General features: G+C 47.3%; 1 protein-coding gene across 2 annotated transcripts in view; it reads left to right on the top strand.

Annotated features, from left to right (window-relative positions):
• Positions 1-6817, top strand: part of LOC146009956 (uncharacterized) — a 37458-nt gene extending 30641 nt beyond the window's left edge. For both annotated transcript variants that reach the window (XM_083150635.1, XM_083150636.1), the window contains one exon: positions 4588-6817. In XM_083150635.1, coding sequence (XP_083006761.1) covers positions 4588-6107 — 1520 coding nt within the window. In that variant the 3' untranslated portion in view covers positions 6108-6817. The remainder of the gene's footprint in view (positions 1-4587) is intronic.
• Positions 6818-26624: the final 19807 nt, after the last annotated feature.

Raw genomic sequence — 26624 nt, 5'->3', positions numbered from 1 at the left:
GATGTGTACTATTAAAGTACAAAACGTACGCCCACAACGGAGCGTGTATGGGCTCCTATATGGTGTCTTCCATGTCCTAGAGCTTACAGACCCCACCTACCAAGTGCCTCGCCTATAACTGCCACTTTCCCAGATCTGCAGTCATTCACTGGTATTCTGCAGCCACCAGGACTTCAGCTCCAAGTAGTGTAAGCTCGAGATCACATACAGATATATTTACATGGAACAGACACCTCAGAGATTACTAAAAGTAAACCGCATGCCAGATCTTCACTATAGCACAGGTAATCCTCACTGAAGAGTATGCTCACCAATTGTCCAAGCAGCATTCTGTGTGATCTCCTTCTGTACCCTACTCCTCTGTCCTGCCCCATTCTCCAGCTCAGTCCTGATGTCCCCATTCTGTGTGATCTCCTTCTGTACCCTACTCCTCTGTCCTGCCCCATTCTCCAGCTCAGTCCTGATGTCCCTATTCTGTATGATCTCCTTCTGTACCTTACTCCTCTGTCCTGCCCCATTCTCCAGCTCAGTCCTGATGTCCCCATTCTGTATGATCTCCTTCTGTACCCTACTCCTCTGTCCTGCCGCTGCCCCATTCTCCAGCTCAGTCCTGATGTCCCCATTCTGTGTGATCTCCTTCTGTACCCTACTCCTCTGTCCTGCCGCTGCCCCATTCTCCAACTCAGACCTGATGTCCCCATTCTGTGTGATCTCCTTCTGTACCCTACTCCTCTGTCCTGCCCCATTCTCCAGCTCAGTCCTGATGTCCCCATTTTGTGTGATCTCCTTCTGTACCCTACTCCTCTGTCCTGCCCCATTCTCCAGCTCAGTCCTGATGCCCCCATTCGGTGTGATCTCCTTCTGTACCCTACTCCTCTGTCCTGCCGCTGCCCCATTCTCCAGCTCAGTCCTGATGTCCCCATTCTGTGTGATCTCCTTCTGTACCCTACTCCTCTGTCCTGCCCCATTCTCCAGCTCAGTCCTGATGCCCCCATTCTGTGTAATCTCCTTCTGTACCCTACTCCTCTGTCCTGCCGCTGCCCCATTCTCCAGCTCAGTCCTGATGCCCCCATTCTGTGTGATCTCCTTCTGTAACCTACTCCTCTGTCCTGCCGCTGCCCCATTCTCCAGCTCAGTCCTGATGCCCCCATTCTGTGTGATCTCCTTCTGTACCCTACTCCTCTGTCCTGCCGCTGCCCCATTCTCCAGCTCAGTCCTGATGTCCCCATTCTGTGTGATCTCCTTCTGTACCCTACTCCTCTGTCCTGCCCCATTCTCCAGCTCAGTCCTGATGTCCCCATTCTGTGTGATCTCCTTCTGTACCCTACTCCTCTGTCCTGCCGCTGCCCCATTCTCCAGCTCAGACCTGATGCCCCCATTCTGTGTGATCTCCTTCTGTACCCTACTCCTCTGTCCTGCCCCATTCTCCAGCTCAGTCCTGATGCCCCCATTCTGTATGATATCCTTCTGTACCCTACTCCTCTGTCCTGCCGCTGCCCCATTCTCCAGCTCAGTCCTGATGCCCCCATTCTGTGTGATCTCCTTCTGTACCCTACTCCTCTGTCCTGCCCCATTCTCCAGCTCAGTCCTGATGCCCCCATTCTGTGTGATCTCCTTCTGTACCCTACTCCTCTGTCCTGCCCCATTCTCCAGCTCAGTCCTGATGCCCCCATTCTGTATGATATCCTTCTGTACCCTACTCCTCTGTCCTGCCGCTGCCCCATTCTCCAGCTCAGTCCTGATGCCCCCATTCTGTGTGATCTCCTTCTGTACCCTACTCCTCTGTCCTGCCCCATTCTCCAGCTCAGTCCTGATGCCCCCATTCTGTATGATATCCTTCTGTACCCTACTCCTCTCTCCTGCCGCTGCCCCATTCTCCAGCTCAGTCCTGATGTCCCCATTCTGTGTGATCTCCTTCTGTACCCTACTCCTCTGTCCTGCCCCATTCTCCAGCTCAGTCCTGATGTCCCCATTCTGTGTGATCTCCTTCTGTACCCTACTCCTCTGTCCTGCCGCTGCCCCATTCTCCAGCTCAGTCCTGATGCCCCCATTCTGTGTGATCTCCTTCTGTACCCTACTCCTCTGTCCTGCCCCATTCTCCAGCTCAGTCCTGATGCCCCCATTCTGTATGATATCCTTCTGTACCCTACTCCTCTGTCCTGCCGCTGCCCCATTCTCCAGCTCAGTCCTGATGTCCCCATTCTGTGTAATCTCCTTCTTTACCCTACTCCTCTGTCCTGCCCCATTCTCCAGCTCAGTCCTGATGTCCCCATTCTGTGTGATCTCCTTCTGTACCCTACTCCTCTGTCCTGCCCCATTCTCCAGCTCAGTCCTGATGTCCCCATTCTGTGTGATCTCCTTCTGTACCCTACTCCTCTGTCCTGCCCCATTCTCCAGCTCAGTCCTGATGCCCCCATTCGGTGTGATCTCCTTCTGTACCCTACTCCTCTGTCCTGCCGCTGCCCCATTCTCCAGCTCAGTCCTGATGTCCCCATTCTGTGTGATCTCCTTCTGTACCCTACTCCTCTGTCCTGCCCCATTCTCCAGCTCAGTCCTGATGCCCCCATTCTGTGTAATCTCCTTCTGTACCCTACTCCTCTGTCCTGCCGCTGCCCCATTCTCCAGCTCAGTCCTGATGCCCCCATTCTGTGTGATCTCCTTCTGTAACCTACTCCTCTGTCCTGCCGCTGCCCCATTCTCCAGCTCAGTCCTGATGCCCCCATTCTGTGTGATCTCCTTCTGTACCCTACTCCTCTGTCCTGCCGCTGCCCCATTCTCCAGCTCAGTCCTGATGTCCCCATTCTGTGTGATATCCTTCTGTACCCTGCTCCTCTGTCCTGCTGCTGCCCCATTCTCCAGCTCACTCCTGATGCCCCCATTCTGTGTGATCTCCTTCTGTACCCTACTCCTCTGTCCTGCCCCATTCTCCAGCTCAGTCCTGATGTCCCCATTCTGTGTGATCTCCTTCTGTACCCTGCTCCTCTGTCCTGCCCCATTCTCCAGCTCAGTCCTGATGCCCCCATTCTGTGTGATCTCCTTCTGTACCCTACTCCTCTGTCCTGCCGCTGCCCCATTCTCCAGCTCAGTCCTGATGCCCCCATTCTGTGTGATCTCCTTCTGTACCCTACTCCTCTGTCCTGCCCCATTCTCCAGCTCAGTCCTGATGCCCCCATTCTGTATGATATCCTTCTGTACCCTACTCCTCTGTCCTGCCGCTGCCCCATTCTCCAGCTCAGTCCTGATGCCCCCATTCTGTGTGATCTCCTTCTGTACCCTACTCCTCTGTCCTGCCCCATTCTCCAGCTCAGTCCTGATGCCCCCATTCTGTATGATATCCTTCTGTACCCTACTCCTCTGTCCTGCCGCTGCCCCATTCTCCAGCTCAGTCCTGATGTCCCCATTCTGTGTGATCTCCTTCTGTACCCTACTCCTCTGTCCTGCCCCATTCTCCAGCTCAGTCCTGATGTCCCCATTCTGTGTGATCTCCTTCTGTACCCTACTCCTCTGTCCTGCCGCTGCCCCATTCTCCAGCTCAGTCCTGATGCCCCCATTCTGTGTGATCTCCTTCTGTACCCTACTCCTCTGTCCTGCCCCATTCTCCAGCTCAGTCCTGATGTCCCCATTCTGTGTGATCTCCTTCTGTACCCTACTCCTCTGTCCTGCCCCATTCTCCAGCTCAGTCCTGATGTCCCCATTCTGTGTGATCTCCTTCTGTACCCTACTCTTCTGTCCTGTCCCATTCTCCAGCTCAGTCCTGATGTCCCCATTCTGTGTGATCTCCTTCTGTACCCTACTCTTCTGTCCTGTCCCATTCTCCAGCTCAGTCCTGATGTCCCCATTCTGTGTGATCTCCTTCTGTACCCTACTCCTCTGTCCTGCCCCATTCTCCAGCTCAGTCCTGATGTCCCCATTCTGTGTGATCTCCTTCTGTACCCTACTCCTCTGTCCTGCTGCTGCCTCATTGTCCAGTTTCCTTACATTTAGCATCTTAGTCACATCACAGTTGTGTCCTCATGCCCCGTGCACCCTTACACCACGTGGTACGAGATTCCCAGTGGCACCACGAGAGGAGTAGTGTCTCATATGTTTCCTTACAATAGGCATCTTAGTCACATCGCAGGTGCAGAGAAAAGCCTCTGATTGTACTACAGACTCTGGGCTGTGACTTGGTGTCGCACACGTACAGTCACAGATGACGCACAACAGAACGTGTGATATACGCTGCCGGCACTGCGTTGTGGGGCTTTGTGTACAGGTTCAGCCTCAGTCCCACACTGATGTACAAATGTCGCACACACCAGAGATCAGTGTACACTAGCAATGTCGTTCTTCCACCTCTGTCTGTTTTACTTCTCCAAATAAGATGCACATTATGGGTGAGAAAGATGCTCTGTGCTGCTGTGAGCCAGGGGGCCTGGCACGGCTGAGAGGGGCTATTTGGTGCTGCTGCAGTAATTAAGGACCCATCTGTGGAAATGCTCCACGGTGTAACACAAGATCTCTGTTTCCATGCGTGTATTGTATTCCCAGCGCACGGACACCAAAGAATTAATAATCCTGATGGATTAACCCCATTTTGTTTTTCAGATTTGAAAATAGAAGATGACATCACAGGAAGTTCTCCAGGAGAAAACCGCATTCCTCTAACTATACATTCAGTCCATCACAGTGCAGATACATCGCCTGATCCCTCCGATAGTGAGGAATGTTCTACTGATGCCACCGATAATGAGGAATGTACCACTGATGCCACCGATAATGAGGAATGTTCCACTGATGGCACCGATAATGAGGAATGTACCACTGATCCCTCCGATAATGAGGAATGTACCACTGATGACACCAATAAGGAGAAATGTCCCACTGATGGCACCGATAGTGAGGAATGTACCACTGATGACACAGATGTTGGTACACCTAGTACATCTCGCAAAGTATTTGCCTGTTCTGAATGTGATAAGTGTTTTCCATGTAAGTCAAGGTTAGTTGCACATCAGAGAACTCACACAGGGGAGAGGCCGTTTCCATGCTCTGAATGTGGGAAATGTTTTAAAGTAAAGTCTTATCTTATAACACATCAGAGAGTTCACACAGGGGAGAAGCCATTTATGTGTTCTGTGTGTGGGAAATGTTTTACACATAAATCAGCTCTTGTTGTACATCAGAGAACCCACACAGGGGAGAAGCCGTTTTCATGTTCCGAGTGCGAGAAATGTTTTACACATAAATCAGCTCTTGTTGTACATCAGAGAACCCACACAGGGGAGATGATGTTTCCATGTTCTGAGTGCGAGAAATGTTTTCCACATAAATCAGCTCTTGTCTTACATCAGAGAACTCACACAGGTGAGAAGCCATTTCCATGTTCTGAGTGTGGGAAATATTTTGCACAAAAAAAAGATCTTGAAAGGCATCAGAGAATTCACACAGGGGAGAAGCCGTATGCATGTTCTGAGTGTGAGAAATGTTATACGCAGAGAGAACATCTTGTCCTACATCAGAGAACTCACACAGGGGAGAATCCCTATGCATGTTCTGAGTGTGGGAAATGTTTTCCACATAAATCAACTCTTGTTACACATCAGAGAACTCACACAGGGGAGAAGCCGTATGCATGTTCTGATTGTGAGAAATGTTATACACAGAGAGCACATCTTGTCCTACATCAGAGAACTCACACAGGGGAGAATCCCTATGCATGTTCTGAGTGTGGGAAATGTTTTCCACATAAATCAACTCTTGTTATACATCAGAGAACTCACACAGGGGAGAAGCTGTTTCCATGTTCCGAGTGTGAGAAAAGTTTTGCACGTAAATCACATCTTGTTGAACATCAGAGAATGCACACGGGGGAGAAACCATTTCCATGTTCTGAGTGCGAGAAGTGTTTTGCCCAGAAAGGAGATCTTGTTAAACATCAGAGAACTCACACAGGGGAGAAGTTTTTATGCTCTGAATGTGGGAAATCTTTTACACAAAAACAAACGCTTTGTGCTCATCAGAGAACTCATACAGGGGAGAAGCCGTGTGCATGTTCTGAGTGCGGGAAATGTTTTATAAATAAATATTATTTGGTTAGACACCAGAAAATCCACACACAGGTGTAATGTAATACCCGGAAGATAAGGGAAATGATACAGGCTGGTTACATTACTCTGACACTAAAAAGGAGAAATGTTGGCATAAATATGATGTATTCACTTATACCAAATTGTCAGGCGCTGTTTGATCTTAAATATTCATTATATAACCTTATTATTAATATCGGTCTCTATAGGATTTTTCGTGTCAGTGCATACACGAGTAGTCTAAGGGGGACATTTACTAAGATGTGTATTCTGCTTCACATGTGATGTTGCTATGGGCAACCAATCAGAATCTACTTCCTACCTGCCACAGTGTCACGATCGCACTGCGGGGTCTTCCTCAGCGTTCGGCTCAGGTGTCCCTTTGATAGTCAGATATGAGCTGTCCCGGGGAAGCAGGAGGCTGACATCTCAGTGTTTGAATATTGGCTTCTTTATGCGGGGTTAGTTGTAGATTCAGAGCATTTTCTACTTTGTCTCTCATTCGCCATTCAATGTGTTAAATAAGACTGTGGACAGCAGAAGGCAATTGTGAGGGTGAGAACTAATGCTGCCCATACACTTGTGAGTTATTACATGCAATCATTTGCTTTTGACCACATCTGGCTGATAGATGAAATGTTTGTATGCATTTTAATGGGACCATATAAAAGGATGCGTGGGCACGCCTTTGAACGTTGCACCGATAGATCGTATGTGCTGCACATCATTTCTGTTGAATTGCAGGAGCAATTCAGGGGGGGGGGGGGGGGGGGGAGAGAACGCTTTCAGTGGCTTGGGGAGAGGGGGCCGAAGGGAGCGCTGGGGACGTGGGAGAGGGCAACATTGTATTGTAGCGCTAGCGGGAGTCAGCGGTGTTGGCAGAATTATTTAAAACACTGGGCAGCCCTCTGATAGGCTGAGACAGCTTAGCCAATCAGAGGGCTGCCCAGTGTTTTAAACAATTTTGCCACCACTGCTGACGCCCGCTAGCACTACACTACAATGCTGTCCTCTGCCAGAACCTGATGTGCCATCTCAAGATGGCATGGACATCGGGTGCTGAAAAGGGGCACTTTTTACACCGCAAGATGCAATCGGGTTTGATGGACATCGCACTTCGATGTTGCATCGAATCCGATAGCATAAGTGTATGGGCAGCATTACTTTTGATATATATGTATATATTCCCTATTTTCTTAAGGCTGTCTCATTCTGTGGTGGTGAGTGTCCCTGCAATGCCGATTCTGTATCGGGCCCATCTGCACCAATGCACAGAAAAGCAGAAGCGTTCTCTTTTCATTTTCACTCCAACTTGCTGATGACCAAATGCTCTCGCATCTGCGGTGATCATATTACTGCCATACCTCACTGTGTCCCCTAGTCTCCTCCCACCTTAGAGGCTAAGCCGTGATTGGTCTGGTTAGCACCTGATTAGGAGACTACCAGGGAATACCTGGTGCTGTAATCTCTCAGACAGCAGAAGCGCAGGAACTATTCCCAGTGGAGTATTCTATACAGCCAGATCTGTTCTGTTTCTCTGCATCTCTCATCTGTCAGCCTTTAGGACGCTAACTGGTGCAGAGCAATATTATAAATGTATTCACTGGAACCTATGGATACTAAATATTGTATCTATTGCTGAGTACGGAATGTTCTCATTCAGTGTCATGCGTTATAACTGACATTTCCTTGCTGATGTCACTGATCATATTAAATCTTAGCAACCTATTGTAGTGACTCACATCTTATTACCGGTGGTGGCCATTTATAGGAGATAATCCGTAGTGTAACCATTGTATGTGATCACAAAGACCTTTCCTATCATTATAAGGATTTCTGCATTTATATGTATTGATTATGTCTTTCATGTTTGTCGCTATTTTAAACTCTTCTGAATAAAAGTTATATTTAATTAATTCACTGATCATTTTATCTATATCTTTATAAAGTGTGTCCCAAAAACCCTGTTGTTCTTCTTTGGTTTTCCACGACTGACTGTTGTTTTCAGTTATTGCACTGAACTACCTTGGGAGCACCGCCAACTTGATACCACATGGGATTACCGTTAATGTGGTTTTGATGTTGGTAAAATTTGATTATTTACTTATGTTATACTTCAGTGCCTGTGCGAATCCTCCCCCACAGTGTGTATGGTTGCAGACCCATCAGGTTGTTTTACAAATGTGTCAGATAAAAGGAACAGGGTACATACAACACAATACTGTCCCTTACACATAACACAGTAGTGTTTCTTACACATAATTAAACAAACAGTAGTGTCCCTTATACAATTTACCATACAGTAGTGTCCCTTACACATTATTATTATTATTATACTTTATTTATATGGTTACACAGAGGATCCCCAGCACCCAATTGCATAAACTAATCAGCAAAACAGTGACTTAAAATTGAATGCAACAGAGGACAAGTACAGAGTACATAAAAATAGCTGCATCAGAAGAGGACACTGGAATTATTATCAGAAAATTGCACAATTTGGTCAAAGATGGTTTTTAAGTAATAGAAGGAAAAGCACATACATTAGGGAAAAGAGCCCTGCTCATAAGAGCTTACATTCTAAAGATGAGGGGCAGACAAATAGGGGGTGACACAGATGGGGCAAACAGCAAGTGTGGAACAGAGAGTTAAGGTGAGATTTGGCTGGGTTTGGTGAAGAAGTGGGTCCTGAGAGCCTGTATGAGAGGTAGAGAATTCCAGAGGTAGGGAGCAGCATGTGAAAAGTCTTGGAGGTAGGAGTGGGAGGAAGTAATCCCTGGGCAGGAGAGGCTGCGTGCATTAGCAGAGCGAAGAGGGCGGGCAGTAGTGTAAAGGGTGATGAGGTCAGAGATGTGAATGGCAGAGGAATGGGTGAGGGAGTGATGGAAGCTTAAATTGGATTCTGAAAGGGAAGGGAAGCCATTGAAAGAAACAATAATATTCTTGTAACCTTTGTTCTGTAACAATGAGCTTTGAAGTTTGGACCTGGATTAAATATCTAAATCTTAGTTCTGTTTTTTTTGTGTTTTCCAACCCAAGCCCGAGAGGCAGATTACCATTTTCTTTATGTATTAATAACTGTGTGTGCAGGTAAGAGTCAGAGCTTGCCCTGAGCGTTGGCCTAAACACGGTACTCTGGCTGGTGGCAGTAACTAATTTGATTTACCACACGCACTGAGGTAATCAGTAAGGTGTCACGGGCAGCAATTCCCAGATTGGCATACCTGGAGACTTGCCACACCTACAATAGTAGAATTTATCACCCTTTCAGACCTGACCTCTGACAGACTGATTAGAAGAGAATTACAACGAATTGAACTTCAAAAATAAAAAATTCCTTAGGGACAGATTCAATATACCACCCAGAGACAAGAAGAAACCAATTAAGACTTTAGAGAAAAACCCATTGAAGAGCAGTTCAGTATACAAAAGACCCAACCTAACATACCAGCAGTATATGACATAACTACATACCAGCAGTATATGACATCACTACATACCAGCTGTATATGACATCACTACATACCAGCAGTATATGACATCACTACATGCCAAAGCAAGACAAGAAACAGAGACCCCAGCAGAAAACAATATTCTAGCTGATGAGACAACGAATACATCGATAGCTGAACAACCGTTTCCAATACATGAAGTAGAAACACCGTTAGAAGAAAACGCACATTACGACCATCTAGCTAGGATTTCACTAGAACAAGGGTGGGAATCAAGCAAAACAGAGGGACATACTAACAGATTCTCAATATTAAAAACAGAATTCACAATACATCAGGGTACACCTGAGAGAGGATCAGAACTAGAATCAAACACTGACCAAAGAACACCTTAACATCAGACCTCACCAAGTGAGACAACAAGCACCCAGACATGTGTCGACATAGCACCTCTTTTTTTTTTAGGGGTGAAACACAGCACCTCCATAAATAAAGAAAGCAACGAGATGGAGAAATGTAACAAACAAAATAAGAGGACTAGAAGAGGGTGCAGAGGAGGCGATGGCAAGTGTTAGGAGCAGCTCAGGCTGCGCTGCTCCGGTACTCCGTGGGCGACGCGCCCCGGCTGTAGCTAGGTGGCCGGGACGCCGTCGCGTCATCCCCTCTGTGCTTCCGCCGGATGCGGACGCAGGTAGCGCTGCTCCGGCAATACTGACTCCAAGCGCCCCAGCTGTTGCTAGGCAGCCGGGATGCCGCCGCGTCATCAGTCCCGCACTTCTGCCGGACGTTGACGCGCGCTCGGCAGTGTTCTCATTATTCCTTCCTCCCCTGCCGCAGCAGTTGCCTAGGCGACGGGGGACGCCAGGCGGCCGCGGGGAGGAGGGGACAGTCTGCAGGCCCTTCTCAGCTGATTAGCAGCAGCTGCGGGGGACGCCTTTTTGGCGCCCTATTTAAACTCCCGGGCACCACTCTCTGACGCCGGTGATAGTTCTTCCTTGCTTGGTCAGAGTGCTCCCGGTTCCCTGGTTCCTGGTGGTCTTGGTTCCTGCCCTGCTTCCAGCATTCCAGTATCGGTTCCCGCATTGCTGCTGAGGTTTAACCCTTCCTGTTCTGTATCAACATCGTTCAGATAAGTGGGGGTTATCCTTATCTCATTTGTTCCTGTTCATTCCAGTATTGTTTAGTACCATCCTTGAGTATTGTTACTCCTGTATGCCATTTAGTGTTAAGTACCTTCCTTTGAGTATTGTTACTCCTGTACATCTGTTATTGTTCTTATACCATCATTTGAGTATTGTTACTTGTACATATCGTTTATTGCTTCAATACCATCTCTGGAGTATTGTTACTCCCAGTGCCATTGGTGGCAAGTTCTATCATCTTCTAGTCTAGTGAGTCCTCGCCTGTGGTTGTAGTCAGTTGTTCCCCTTGTCCTCCGTTGGCCTTGACGGGCGCGTTGTCACAAGTAAGACCTGGTGGCATCGGGGGCGGAGCCTGACTAACGGGCTCTGTCGAACGCGGCTATTATAGGTGAAGCCTTAGCCCTTGCACGCGTCCGTCAATTCTATCCGGAGGCAACGGAGTTAGGGTTGGCGGGGACTCTACGGATCCTAACAGCAAGAAAGAGAGTAAGACACAGGAGGGGGAAATAGGAAAAGGAATATTCATTTTAAGCAACCATATCATGACAAAAGAACATACAAAATTACTAGGTAAAGGGCTAAAGTTCACTCCTACCAATCAATGAGACAAGTTCCAGACGTACCTTGATTTACATAATTTTACAGGAAAACTTACATAAAAAGAAGTTTTTTGCAAATACAACGCCAGCACCAATAAGAAACACCGATAATGGGGACCAATACAAACATACACACCAAAAACCAGCATCAACCTTCTACTCCAGCTACGTGAAAGGCGCACAGGGAGACAGTTTCACCAAGATGGTAGAAAAAAGATCTAGAAAAACTAGACATACACAATCATGACAAGAACCTAACCAGAAAAGAAATATCAGCATTACAGGATCTGTTTTACTATCTCCCAAAAATCCACAAAAACGCTGTAAAACCTGGTAAGCCAATAATTTCTGGGATCAACTCATTAACATCAAACCTCTCACGATACTTGGATACCTTTTTGCAGCCATATGTTGAAAAACAGATAATTTCTAAGAGACACCACACATATACTAGACAAACTTCAAAATACCCAATGGGACCAAGACCTCTGGCTGGCCACATCCGATGTTACATCATTATATTCAGTGATAGAACATGAGCAAGGGCTAGAAAGTATTAAATACCATCTCACACAGGATAAGCAACCTGGAGAGTGATAGAAATCTACCACAAGGTGGCGCTGTTATACCACAAAGGACAATTTTATAACATATTTTTGTGATATCACTTAGTTTTATTAAAAAATATATATAAAATAAACAATTCATAAGCATATACAATCAATACACTCAAATGGACAAACAGGACATACAACACTAAACATATATTAAGCAGAGCGATATGTTAGAGAGTGAGGCTTTATATATTTTGAGGCATTTTTATCATAGCAAGATAGTTACCAGTCCCGTTCAATGGTTTGTAGCATAGTTGATCCTAATTTTGGATCAAGGAGATCCCAGTCACTTTTCCTATATCCGAGCAGTCCTTTTTAGAATAGTCTACTTAGACCAGCTCCAGGCAACAAGTGTTCTTTGTACTTAGGGCTCCTTTTTGTAGATATGCAATTTGATCTGCTCACCCAGCTTTTTGATGGTGTAGCAAACGCTAGTGAGTGCAGCGTAACGGGATCCTGGCACCGGGCTGTATCGGGCTTCCAATAGCCCGGAAGCCCGATACAGCCCGGTGCCAGGATCCCGTTACGCTGCACTCACTAGCGTTTGCTACACCATCAAAAAGCTGGGTGAGCAGATCAAATTGCATATCTACAAAAAGGAGCCCTAAGTACAAAGAACACTTGTTGCCTGGAGCTGGTCTAAGTAGACTATTCTAAAAAGGACTGCTCGGATATAGGAAAAGTGACTGGGATCTCCTTGATCCAAAATTAGGATCAACTATGCTACAAACCATTGAACGGGACTGGTAACTATCTTGCTATGATAAAAATGCCTCAAAATATATAAAGCCTCACTCTCTAACATATCGCTCTGCTTAATATATGTTTAGTGTTGTATGTCCTGTTTGTCCATTTGAGTGTATTGATTGTATATGCTTATGAATTGTTTATTTTATATATATTTTTTAATAAAACTAAGTGATATCACAAAAATATGTTATAAAATTGTCCTTTGTGGTATAACAGCGCCACCTTGTGGTAGATTTCTATCACTCTCCAGGTTGCTTAAATTTACAAAGGTTCACAATACCTTTGATAGGAGGCTGCAGTTGTACCCAAAGTCAAAAGGAATTTGCCATTATAGATCACCGGATACCCACCTATACTAATTGATTGCCCCAATTTGACCAGCGCTTTTGGGTGGCTTATGGTCACTACCCCCCTTCTCACACAGGATAAAGATTTAGCATCAGAACAGATACAATTCATTATCACCAGCATAAATGTAATTCCTAAACACAATTATGTCTGGTTTGAGAATCAGTTTTTCATGCAGACCACTGGGACAGCAATGAGCACGAGATTCGCCCCCAGAAACGCCAACCTCTTCATGAGTTGGTGGGAGGACCACCACATATGGGGGGAGGTGACTAGAGGCGAATTTCGTGCTAGGGACAAGGTACATAGATGATGTGCTCTTCATCTGGAGAGGGGATGAGCAGTCATTAAAATAATTAATTTCACACAAACAATAACAAGAACAATCTAATTTTCACAACCAAAAAATAAGTAAATTTCCTCGACCTAAACATTTACACAGACAAATCTTGGATTAAAACAAAAACATAATTAAAAAAAACAGTAGATGTAAACAGCTACATACTGTCAACCAGTTGGCATCACCCAAACTGGATGAATTCAGTCCCCAAAAGCCAGTTTATGAGACTAAGATGAAACTGCTCCAAAATTTCAGAATACATAAAACAAGGGAATGAACTGGCCAGTGAATTCAAAGAAAAACAATATGAAGAAAACAAAATCAGTGAAACCTTTCAACAAATTCAACAGACCAATAGAGAAGACCTATTGAAATACAGAGATGAAGGAGCAGATAAAGATCCAATCCTTAATGAGGTACCTTTCATCACACAATAATCCAAACAATCAGGACAATTCTAATCAAACACTGGCCAATACTATTAGAAGATAAAGTTCTGGCAGACCATCTCCCACAAATACCAAAACTTATATTCAAAAAGGCACCTGATTTAAAACAAAAGTTAATAAAAAAACATATCCCCCAAAACCTGCCATACAAACAACAATAGATCAGTACCCCCCTAACAAAAGGTTTCTTCTATTGTGGAAACTTTGCCGGTTGTAACAACCAAAAACAGAAGCACCAGACCCACCACAGACTTTAAATCCTTTGTCAATGACGAAACATTTAAAATAAAGCAAGAAATAACATGCGACAGCAAAGGTGTCATTTATCTCCAGAAATGTGGGTGCAACAAATAATGCGTTGGCAGAACTACCAGACAACTAAAAGAGCGTATATAGGAGCACTTAAGGAACATAAAAAGAGGGTACAAGGAACACAATATCTCAAGACACTTCAAACTTCACCATGATAGTGACCCACAATCATTGAAATTTGTGGGCATAGAATTGATACATCCAAACTGGAGGGTGGAAGACTGTACACATAAAATCAACAAAGCAGAATTAAAATGAATGTAAAAACATAAAACATTTGCACCAAGAGGGCTCAACCTACACAATGAGGTTAAATCAATCATTGGCAAAAAAATAGAGCACAAAGAACAAATCTAAACAAAAGTCCTTTCCTCCATCAGAAACCAGTACACAGCATAAGCATCAATATGAGTATAGTTTGAATGTACAATAATATTATCAAATACACTTCTTAATAAAGGGATAATGAATTTAAAATAAATTCAACGAACCACAGGCTAAATCAATCATTGGAAGTAAATAATTAATAAATAATTAATCAGACTACAGAACATCAATAGCTCACACACCCTTTAAAATATCACTTTTCACAGCAGCTAATTACAACAAACATTTGGACTCTAAATACTTAACACATATACTCTCCGAGAGAAAGATTACATTGATAACAAATGATCTAGTCATATACACAGAGAAAACAAAATATCAAAGAAGCATCTTAGGTACACAAGAGATTTTTCCAGATACCGGCAGAAGCATTGACAAAGATACCGACCTTTAGGTACTAACGGGACTGCGACTAAGGAAGACTGTTAGGTTCTAGTGTAACTAGGGTAGACTGTTAGGTGCTGACAGGGGCACATTCAAGGGGAATGTCATGTCCAATTGAACAAAAAAGAGGGATGCTTTGGAAAAAACATATATAAAAACTAATCGCACTGCTAACACAAGAGGATAAAATGGAGGATAAAATGTACAATAATGACAGCAATGCCTAAAACCAAACAGATCTGATATTCTAGAGATACGCAGACAAAATAATAATAAAAAAACAATGAAAAGTACACCACTGGAGCCAATCAGAAGGCATTGATGACAGACACTCTGACCGACCAATACAAAATGATTACCGGAACCAACCAGAGAACGGAGAAGGTTTTAAACACACAGACTTTTCCAAAGCACAAACTTCCTTGAAGGCTTACAAGCTGAAACGCGTTGGCGACAGACAAAGATGGGAACGATCCAACCTGCACCCATACGGTGACAGCCGGGAGCACTCTTCTCGCAGCTGAACGGGAGCCAGATGGACTGCAAGGAAAGGGTAAGTAGGAGGCTGCAAGTGACGAGCGAGGCAGGAGGGATCTCGGTCTGAATAAGCTAGGCAGTGTCCACGGCAATGCTGTTGACCGGAACATCGCACTCTGCTATTTGAAGTCCCTGAAGCCGCCGGATATCAGCGGCGGTCGGCGCATGGAGTGTACACATGTGCAACAACTTCACCATCTGGGGCTATCAGTTGAGACTCCGGCACCCCTAAGCTGCACCAGTCCCTCTCCTCTGAAAACCTGCAGCAACAAACCAGCGGGCTTTTAAAGGGGTACCCGAAGACATAATTTATCTGATAAGCGGGACGACGCATTTAGATAACATACTTAACTTTTAAAGAAACTGTGGACAGAGACTTTCATAATAATAGTGTTTTCAGATCTAGGTTTTATTCACCACCTTCAAATATTTAAAATTACACAAACACACACAGCCATGTCTGTATGTGTGTGTGTGTGTATTTTTATGTTTGTATTTTTTTTTTCCATACAAAGAAAAAGAAAGTAAATGAAATTACAAACAACGAAGTACATAGTATAATACATTTACATCATTTAGTACATTTCTCCAACAATGGTAATAATTCAATGGAGATAAGCATCAAAAGACCATAGCAGACCTCTCAATTTATGGATATTCTCCCTTAGTAATTTGGTTTCTGTGTAAACCAGTGTGTGGGATTACTATGTGAGTCAATTTATACTATATACCGCATAGAACTGATGAGAAAACTCTAATGCGTGTGTTTCTATATATCCTATCTAACTGTGAAGGTCAAAATAACCAAAAAATGGTTCTTTTAAATTTCAACATGTAGTAGTAAGTGTATTTACTGTGTAGTGAAATGTATGAGCAAATTGCCAGACCGTTAAAGCTTGACGAAGCAAAAGTTTAACCGATGATACGCCTGAAAGTAAAAAATTGTAGTGGAGAGAAGAAAACGTAGGGGAACGGTCCACCTGCTCAGCTAAAAATATGACCATTGTTGGATCCACCGTTCCCTTCACCCATTCAGACAGATGCGCCAGTTGTGAGGCCACATAATACAGTCGCAGATTGGGGAGTCCCAAACCTCCCGATGACTGGGCCTTATACAGGGTTTTAATAGCAATTCTAACTGTACCATTATTCCAAATAAAGGATCATTTCTCTTTCAATGGTCCTGGTGACACAGCTTCACATTGGGCTGTAGTAGGGTCCGCAGGAGCCAGGCACCTATACCAAAGCTTTTAGAAAGGTAGGCTCCTCCCACTGCATCCCAGAATCCTCAGTTCGTTTTAGGTGCCCATCGGAGTGGGTGTTATACTGAAGAGGCTGCTGCGCAGCTGAAGATTAGAGATAGATAGGTGTTTTTTATTTTCTTAATTTTGCACTTATAGGTAGGACGCAGTGCTGAGGATTCTCACAGAATCCTCACACTGCCAGCGCTGTATGAGCTGACAGAAGCGCGTCCTGTCAGCTCACTGTTCTCTCTGTGCGGCGCTGACAGCTTCTATTAAGAAGCTGCCTGGGCTCCGGGGTGCAATGAACCGGCTTCACGCAGGTGAGGTTCATGGGGAGGGGTGCTCAGTTATGGGGGCGGCCATTTTATGCGGAGCTTACAAGCTGAGCTCCTTATTGAAAAAGACAGCAGCTTGTCACAGGACGATTCCAAGTGGTCCCTATGCGAAGGGGAGACACTAGGAATGAGGAGATCCAACAGTGGGAGCAGCTACTGGGGGTAGTTTGGCGCCAAAACTCCACAAACCCCGCAGCAGCAGGGACAGTTGGTCTCTTCCCTCACTCTGCTTGGCGCTGCTTTGGGAGACGCTGACTGTGGAGCTGAAGCGCTGTTTTCTGGCTGAGTGGTGGATTTCCTGGGCATCGCTACCCCCTTCATCTGGAGGAGAATTCCGGAGTTTCAGACAGATAAGTGCTGTGATATACATTGACTCTGTATATAACGCTGTCACAAACTTGGGGTGCACTACCACTCGGGGATTGGCTAGACCTGACACAGGGGCGCGGAGTCTAACCGTGCCGGGGGTTTTCTGCCAGTGACCCCTCTAGGGTTACCACCTAGTCCCTTTAATTCCGGACACATGTTAATTACACAGGTTCTGTGGCAGTTTAAAATCAGGTGAAGTGGAGTCTTGAAGTCAGCAAGCCACAGAACCTGTATAATTAATATGTGTCCGGAATTAAAGGGACTAGGTGGTAACCCTAGACTCCTCCAAGCGGGATATGGGCTTCTGCGGCACCCAACACGCCGGTCGCGGCCCCCTGGTCAGGTTCGTGGTGGTGGTAGCTTGTGGAATATGGAGCGTGGTCGTCAAGCCGGGTCAGTAACAGGTGAGCAGATACGGTACCAATGGATGCAGCAATGGTTAGTCAGAGTCAGGCCGGGTCATACACAGGAAGGCACAGGATGCAGTACACAGGGAGCAGGCAGGAGAATAGTCAGGAGAATAGCCGGAATCATACACTGGTAAACACTGGGTACGGTACACGAGGATCAGGCAGGAGAATGGTCAGGAACAAGCCGAGGTCAGATGCAATAATCAGAAGTCTGGAATAGTACAAGGCACTGGAACGCTGGAGCTGGTGTGAACCTATACTCTGGCAGCTTCTGTCTCCCAGAGGCTGCCCTTTATAGGAAGCACAGGGAACCACAGGTGAACTAATCAATGGGCTGAGCATGCTCAGTTTACACTGAACTCTCCTGCAGGAGAGAGTTACCCAGGTGTAACTAATTAGCTGAGCTCAGATCTCACAGCACAGTTCAACTATACAGAGCTGTCAGCAGCAAGGACTCCTCCAGGTGCTGTAATTAGCAAAGCTCAGGCCACACAGAACTTCCTGCAGCATGGAGCAGGCTGAACAGACAGGAGAAGCCACAAACCAGGTAAGAAACAATATAATAACTGAATGTTGTGACATTACCCTCCCCTCTAGGGGTGGGCTCCGAACACCCCACAAGGAAATTTTCAAGGTCGTCTGCGGTGCTTCTTCTTTTTGGAAGACTGTTTGAATTTCGCTGACTGATGTGCGACCTTTGGCTCTACAAAACGGGCTCTGGCCAACACTAGACCACCCAGAAAGGGAGCGGCATCGTGTTCAGAATCATAATCTGAGTTGGAGTCTAATTCTGGAGTGCAGATCAAAGACTTTTTGGCTGATGATTCACTGGGACCATGAAGTGCTAGAGAGCCAACACGAATGCCCCTAACTGTTGAGTTCTTTGATTCAGATCTTGGTAAAAAAATATTCCCAGAAGCACTAGTACTCTCAGCATGCCGTCTAGATGACCCATGGTTTTGAAGAGGCATGGACAGACTTTCAACCAAGGAAGATGAAGGAGTCTTTGATCCAAATTTGTCAATCACGGCCCTGGAGAATGATATCAGATCTCGCAGTCGAGGATCATTGGCTTCAACAAGTGGATTGACCCAGTCTAGTGCTTCTCCTCGGAAGGATAAGATCATGTATTTTACAATATTTGCCAGATTAACCCCGGAGGATGGATCAAAGTTCATGGCATCTAAGTAGTAATCAGCTAAAGCCTGGTAATGGGCAATGTTCCCATCAAAGCAAATGACTTCAGGAGATTCTTCAACTGGCTTTTGTGTACTAGCCAACCCTGGTGGGACCTTAGAAACAATGGATGTCTCTTGAACTTGAGGCACTGCTGAAGCCTTATGGATGTCCAGTACAGTAGGCATCGGTACTCTAGAAATTTTTTCTTGGCTGACATGTTTAGGCCCAGGGGTCATGGAAGCAGACCTGGAGACCACAGAGGTAATGGAGACAGGCCCAGAGGCAACGGAGGAAGGCCCGGAGGCCAAGGAAGCGGACCCGGAGACCACGGAGGCAGGCCCGGAGCCCACGGAGACTGGCCCGGAGGCCACGGAGACTGGCCCGGAGGCCGCGGAGACTGACCCGGAGGCCGCGGAGACTGGCCCGGAGGCAGCGGAGACTGGCCCGGAGGCTGTGGAAACTGGCCCGGAGGTTGTGGCACATAGGTCCTCATGCCCGGAGGCAAGGGCAGATGGGTCCTCATGCCCGAAGGCAAGGGCAGATGGGTCCTCATGCCCGGAGGCAAGGGCAGATGGATCTCTGCTGGGAGTGACACACTCGGAACTCCCGTCTGGAGTGAAGGACTCGGAACCCCCATCTGGGGTGATTGGCTCGGAATCCTCTTTTGAGGTGATTAACTCGGAACCCCCATCTGGGGTGATTAACTCGGAACCCCTATCTGGGGTGATTAACTGGGGACACCCTTCTTGGGTGCCTAACTCGGAACCCCCACTTGGGGTGACGGACTCGGAACCCCCACTTGGGGTGACGGACTCGGAACCCCCACTTGGGGTGACGGACTCGGAACCCCCACTTGGGGTGACGGGCTCGGAACCCCCTTTTGGGGCGACGGACTCGGAACCCCCTTCTGGGGCGATTGACTCGGAACCCCCTTCTGGGGCGATTGACTCGAAACCCCCTTCTGGGGCGATTGACTCGGAACCCCCTTCTGGGGCGATTAACTCGGAACCCCCTTCTGGAGGCAAAGTGCTCAGTGGTCTAACCTGGGAAACCACACTCAGAGACCCTTCCTGGGGTGTGGCGACCAGAGGATCCTTTTGGGGTGCAACTCTCGGAGATTCCTCTTGGGGTAGTGTACTCAGAGGCCCTTTTTGGGGTACCACTTTCAGAGACCCCTCTTGGGGTGCAGTGCTCGGGAAACCCTCCTGGGGCGCAATGCTCAGAGACCCTGTTTGGGGTGTGGTACTCTGAGACCCTGCTTGGAGTCTGACAGTCTGAGACCCCTCCTGGTGCACGACACTCTGAACCCCGTTCTGCGGCTTGAGAATTTGAGAACCCTCCTGGGAAATTACCCTCCGAAACCCCTTCTGAGGAAAAAGACTCTGTACCCCTTCTTGGGGCTCGCCATTCTGAGACCCCTCTCGGAACTCAACACTGTGAGAGTCCACTTGGGGTGAAACACTTTGATGCCCCTCTTCGGGCAAGACACTAGGAAGCCCTTCCTTGGGCAAGACACTAGGAAGCTCCTCCTGGAGCACAATAATCGGAAGCCCCTCCTTGGGCTGGACACTAGGAAGCTCCTCCTGGAGCACAATACTCGGAAGCCCCTCTTTGGGCTGGACTAACAGAACCCCCTTCTGGGGCTGGGTGGACAGAATCCCATCTTTGGGTTTGATACTTAGACTCCCATCTCGGGCCTTGATACTCGGATTCCCCTCCTGGGGTTTGTGACCATGAACTCCCTCCTGGAGCTGAATGGACAGGACTCCCTTCTGGGGTTGGACTGATGGGACCCCCTCTTGGGGTTGGACACCCGGACTCCCCTCTCGGAACTTGACACTCGGGTTCGCTTCTTGCGGCTTGACCGAAAATGTACTGCTTTTAGGTAAAAAGATTTTAGTTCTTGGACCCCAGGGATAGCCATGAAACTCTTCCTGAGTGGGCACAGAAGCAATAACCTTATTCCTGGCCTCTCGGAAGGAGCAATCCCCAATCAAATGGTCCTGGCCTCCACAATAAAAACATAAATTTAAGGACCTGCGTCGCTGGCGTTCCTCATCTGACAACTGGGGACGAGGCCGACTCACGTACTTGTCCTTAACGGGCACAGATGTATTTTCCAATGGGGTACCCGGAGTGGAATCTGAGGGTCTTGCAGGCACCAAGCCCACAGTAGACTCGCCGAGCAGTTTGGTGACAAGGGTGAGGACGTTAGACAGCAGCTCCTGTAACTGCTGTATTAGCAGGCGAGGCACCCTAATGGACTCCGGATCAGAAATCACTGGTGTTGGAGAGGATGGAGCGAGGTCCAATTGCTGCTGCAGAGTTTGCAAGCTTTGCATAATCAGAGCTTGGTCCTGTTCTTGCTTGTTAACCCTGGCCAGCAGGAGTTCCAGGAGTTCTTTATGAGATAGACCACTAGCAGACTCCATATTCCAGTTGGGCCAGAGTATTCTGTCACAAACTTGGGGTGCACTACCACTCGGGGATTGGCTAGACCTGACACAGGGGCGCGGAGTCTAACCGTGCCGGGGGTTTTCTGCCAGTGACCCCTCCAAGCGGGATATGGGCTTCTGCGGCACCCGACACGCCGGTCGCGGCCCCCTGGTCAGGTTCCCCGTATGAGTGGTGGTAGCTTGTGGAATATGGAGCGTGGTCGTCAAGCCGGGTCAGTAACAGGTGAGCAGATACGGTACCAATGGATGCAGCAATGGTTAGTCAGAGTCAGGCCGGGTCATACACAGGAAGGCACAGGATGCAGTACACAGGGAGCAGGCAGGAGAATAGTCAGGAGAATAGCCGGAATCATACACTGGTAAACACTGGGTACGGTACACGAGGATCAGGCAGGAGAATGGTCAGGAACAAGCCGAGGTCAGATGCAATAATCAGAAGTCTGGAATAGTACAAGGCACTGGAACGCTGGAGCTGGTGTGAACCTATACTCTGGCAGCTTCTGTCTCCCAGAGGCTGCCCTTTATAGGAAGCACAGGGAACCACAGGTGAACTAATCAATGGGCTGAGCATGCTCAGTTTACACTGAACTCTCCTGCAGGAGAGAGTTACCCAGGTGTAACTAATTAGCTGAGCTCAGATCTCACAGCACAGTTCAACTATACAGAGCTTGTCAGCAGCAAGGACTGCTCCAGGTGCTGTAATTAGCAAAGCTCAGGCCACACAGAACTTCCTTGCAGCATGGAGCAGGCTGAACAGACAGGAGAAGCCACAAACCAGGTAAGAAACAATATAATAACTGAATGTTGTGACAAACGCCTATCAGTTTGCACTGTGTGAAAATACTTAATCATGTCAGAGCAAAAGTCTGTAACTTTGGGGGAGGGAGCCCTATTTACATTGTGCACGTGCAGTGTTTGTGCACTTCAAATATCCCCTGAACAGATGGCCAAGGGGGGATTGTGCCTTGCTTGCGTAGCTGTGAGACCGATGGGCAGTGAACCCCAGAGGGTAGAGCAGACAGAGCCTGCGTGGGCTAGTGCCCTGGGCAGGTCAGTGAATGCCTTAGTGCAGTTGTTTGACAAACAGAGATGTTGGGGTATCTTCCCCTCAACCTATGTCATCTTCTCAACAGTCCTCGGGCTCCTTGCCTCTGACTCAAGCAGATCCTGGTCTGTTGCAGGTGATGCAGGACACTGCTAAGGGTATCAGCAGGTTTAATGCTCTGCTGGATAGATTTGACAATGATTCCGAGGAGACTCCTAGACCGTCTTATTCGGTCCCTTTGCTGCCTGTTGATTCAGGGGAGGAAGGAGAGTGCACCTCAGATATTCACTGGGAGCAGGGTGATGATTTTGAGGATACCTCAACCCCTGTGGTGGAGGATTTGATTGCTGCTGTTAAGCAGGCCTTGAATTTGTCTGAAGAAGACAAGACTCCTTTTAAAGGGGTGTTTAAGAGGCAACGTAGAGAGGCTGTTACCTTCCCGGCAGATGAAGGTTTACAGGATCTTTTAGAAGGGGCTTGGAAAACGCCTGATAAGAGGCTCCAAAATTTTCGGCCTTTCGGCCCTCCTCTAGAGGAGGTGCGTCCTTTTGAGTCCAGTCTTTTAGGGGTAAATTCCAGTCCAGTAAAGGAAAAGCCCCAAAATCTCGCTTCGGCTCTTTCCATAAGAAACTGAGCACCAAAGGTGATGAAAAGCCCTTGGCATGACTGCCTGGGGAATCCCCATCTGTCTTCAGAGTAGGGGGTCGTCTTTTAAGGTTTCGGGAAGCTTGGGCCTTGTTGGATCAGGATCCTTGGATGTTAGACATTGTCTCTAAGGGATACGAGATCCCTTTCAGGGGTCTTCCTCTGAGAAGATTCTTAAACACACCACTCCCAAAGGAGTCACAACTCCGAACTGCTCTTTTGGGGGGGGCTCAGTCGCTTCTAGAAAAAGGAGTGGTGATCCTGGTACCCCGGAAGGAATGGAAAAAAGGCTTTTATTCCATTCTGTTTTTAGTGCCCAAACCAGATGGAACCTTCAGACCCATCCTAAATCTGAAGTCATTAAATCTTCACCTGTGGGGGGATCACTTCAAGATGGAGTCTCTGCGGTCTGTGCTTCTCAGCCTAGACCATGGAGAATTTTTGGCGTCCATGGACATCCAGGACGCATATTTACATGTCCCAATTCACCTGAAGCATCAGGCTCTTTTGAGGTTTGCAATCGGGGACCGACATTTTCAATTCCAGGCGCTGCCCTTTGGACTGGTTAAGGCTCCACTACCGACACCAGTCTCAGGGGCTGGGGGGCAGTAGTCCTGGACCTGAGGCTTCAGGGCCTGTGGACTGCAGTGGAGTCAGCTGTCCCGATAAACATCCTGGAGCTTCGGGCTGTTTGGAAGGCCTTATCCCTGGTGGAAGACAGACTGAGAGGCCTCCCCATAAGGATTCAGTCGGACAACGCCACGGCTGTGGCATATCTGAATCATCAGGGCGGCACACGCAGCATGCTGGCTATGAGGGAGGTGTCGTGGATTCTATTGTGGGCGGAGCAGAATGTTCCAGCCTTATCGGCAATATTCATACCAGGTGTGAGGAATGTGGAGGCCGATTTCTTGAGCAGGGAAGAGCTGCTAGAAGGGAAATGGACGTTGAATTCACAGATCTTCCAGCAGATTGCATCTCGGTGGGGGCTCCCGGAGGTGGATTTAATGGCGTCCAGGTTCAACCATCAACCAAATTCTTTTCCAGGACTAGGGATCCTCTGGCGTCAGCTGTGGATGCAATGACCATACCCTGGACAGGGAATCTGGCATACATTTTTCCACCATTCCCGATGATTGCCAGGGTTCTGAAGAGGATCAGATACCAAGGGATTCCAGTAATACTGATAGCTCCAGATTGGCCAAGGAGGTCTTGGTACTCGAGTGTTCGGAGACTATCAGTAGAGTCGTGGCGTCTACCTCTAAGGCCAGACCTACTAAGTCAAGGGCCGTTTTTTCATCAGGACTTAGCTCGGCTAACTTTGACGGCTTGGCTATTGAAACTATGATCAAGGCTAGAAAGTCGGTGTCTTCGGCTAACTACTACAGGGTCTGGAAGACATATATTAGATGGTGTGAGCGCCAGAAGTCTCATACGTCCAGAGTCCAGCTATCTAAGTTGCTTGAATTCCTTCAGGATGGATTTTCTTCAGAGCTGAGTCTCCAGTATCTTAAAGTCCAGATATCGGCTCTGTCGATTTTCTTTCAGAAAAGGGTGGCTGTGCTTCCGGAGGTGCAAACCTTCCTTCAGGGAGTAACTAGATTAAAACCACCATACAAACAACCGGTGGCACCCTGGGATTTGTCTCTGGTGTTGGAGATACTTCAAAAGCCTCCTTTTGAACCATTAAGGTCGGCTGACCTCAAGTTTTTCATTTGGAAGTTAGTGTTTTTGTTGGCTGTTTCCTTTGTAAAGGGGGTTTCGGAGTTGGGAGCATTGTCTTGTAAGCCTCCCTTCTTAATCTTTCATGATGATAAGGCTGTTCTGAGAACAGTACCCCAGTTTTTGCCGAAAGTGGTTTCGGCTTTCCATTTAAATCAGGATATTGTTCTTCCTGTGTTTCAACCCCCAGAGGGTTCCAAGAAAAGGGACAAATTGAGGAATTTGGATGTGGTGCGCGCCTTGCGCATTTATATGGACAGTTAAAGTTTTTCAGAAGACAGATACTTTACTGGTTTTATATGATGTACAAGATAGACTGGCCCGCTTCAAAACAGACCATTGCCAGGTGGTTGAGATCAGTTATTGCGTTTGTATATACTAAGGTTGGTAGGCCTGTACCAGCCAGAATAAACGCACATACCACCAGGTCTGTTGCCACCTCTTGGGCGGTTTGCCATGGAACTACGGCTGAGCAAGTATGCAGGGCTGCCACTTGGTCATCTGTTCACACTTTTGCCAAATTCTACAGGTTCCATGAGTTCGCGTCGGAGGACGCATCATTCGGGAGAGCAGTGATGAGAGCTGCAGACCTGAGCGTACCCACCCAAAGGACCGGCTCTGGAACGTCCCAATGTGAAGCTGTGTCACTAGGACCATTGAAAGAGAAAAAGGGATTTTTGTAAGAACTTACCGTTCGAATCCCTTTCTCTGATATGGTCCTGGTGGCACAGCGATCCCTCCCTTACGCTCAGTAAGTATTGCCGTTTTCATGATGTATCATGTTATGATGGTAAAATTGAAGTTTCTGCATATAATATGTTCAGGCGTTTGTACTGAGTTGATGTATTCCAGTGGCTTTGGAAGTTGAACTGAGGATTCTGGGATGCAGTGGGAGAAGCCTACCTCTCTAAAGCTTTGGTATAGGTGCCTAGCTCCTGTGGACCCTCCTACATCCCATTGCGAAGCTGTGTCACCAGGACCATATCCGAGAAAGGGATTTGAATGGTAAGTTCTTACAAAAATCCCTTTATGGTGTCTCTGACCTATGTAGGGGTTACTTATTTATAAAACTCTACGTTGCTCAGCTGGAGGATCCCTTCCCGTGGAGGACAGTTGTTCCACATTTTGTTTGGTTTCCCATTGTACGGGTTTTAGTTAGCTTTACTCTTGTCTGCTCCAGAGGTGGTGGGCATCTTGTTACCTTGCAAATTCCTGGTGACACCGGGGTTGGGGTGAACCTAATTTACCCCTTCGAATGTGGCTACTATAGGTGAAGTCTTAGCTCTGCAGGTGCCTATAACCTTTGGAGTCAGGTGTGGTGCTGTGGCCCGGTGTGGTGCTGTGGTCAGTCTCCTGTATTTGTACACGGGTACACCCCAGAGTACTAACACTAAGGTAGCCAGTACCCCATTCTGGTATCCGGAACAGCTGTCTTAGGTGGTCTACACCCTATCCCGCCACCAGAAATAGCTGCTGAATGTAGACTACACTTTGCCCAGCAGCCACAATGGCCAAGGTGGTCTGCACCCTATTCTGCTACCTTAAGTGGTTGGCTAAGGTGGTCTGCTCCCTATTCTGGTGCCTTGAATGGTTGGCTAAGGTGATCTGCAAAGCTGGGCAGTTAGACTCCGTGCCCTCACCAAGGAGATTAGCCAAGTCTCACGGCCAGAGAGTTTATGCATAGGTCCTACATCCTACCCGCCAAGCTTCCAGCACCATAAGTGCAGCCCGTCCGGGGACCGCAGCCTGTCACTGATCCACAACAACCATCCGATGTGACATTGGCTAAGGTGGTCTGCTCCCTATTTTGGTACCTTGAATGGTTGGCTAAGGTGGT

This window comes from Crinia signifera, chromosome 6, assembly GCF_055691185.1.
Source record: "Crinia signifera chromosome 6, ASM5569118v1, whole genome shotgun sequence".
Lineage (NCBI taxonomy): Eukaryota > Metazoa > Chordata > Amphibia > Anura > Myobatrachidae > Crinia > Crinia signifera.
The sequence above is the reverse complement of the archived record's forward strand: the minus strand, read 5'-3'. Positions and strand labels throughout refer to the sequence as shown.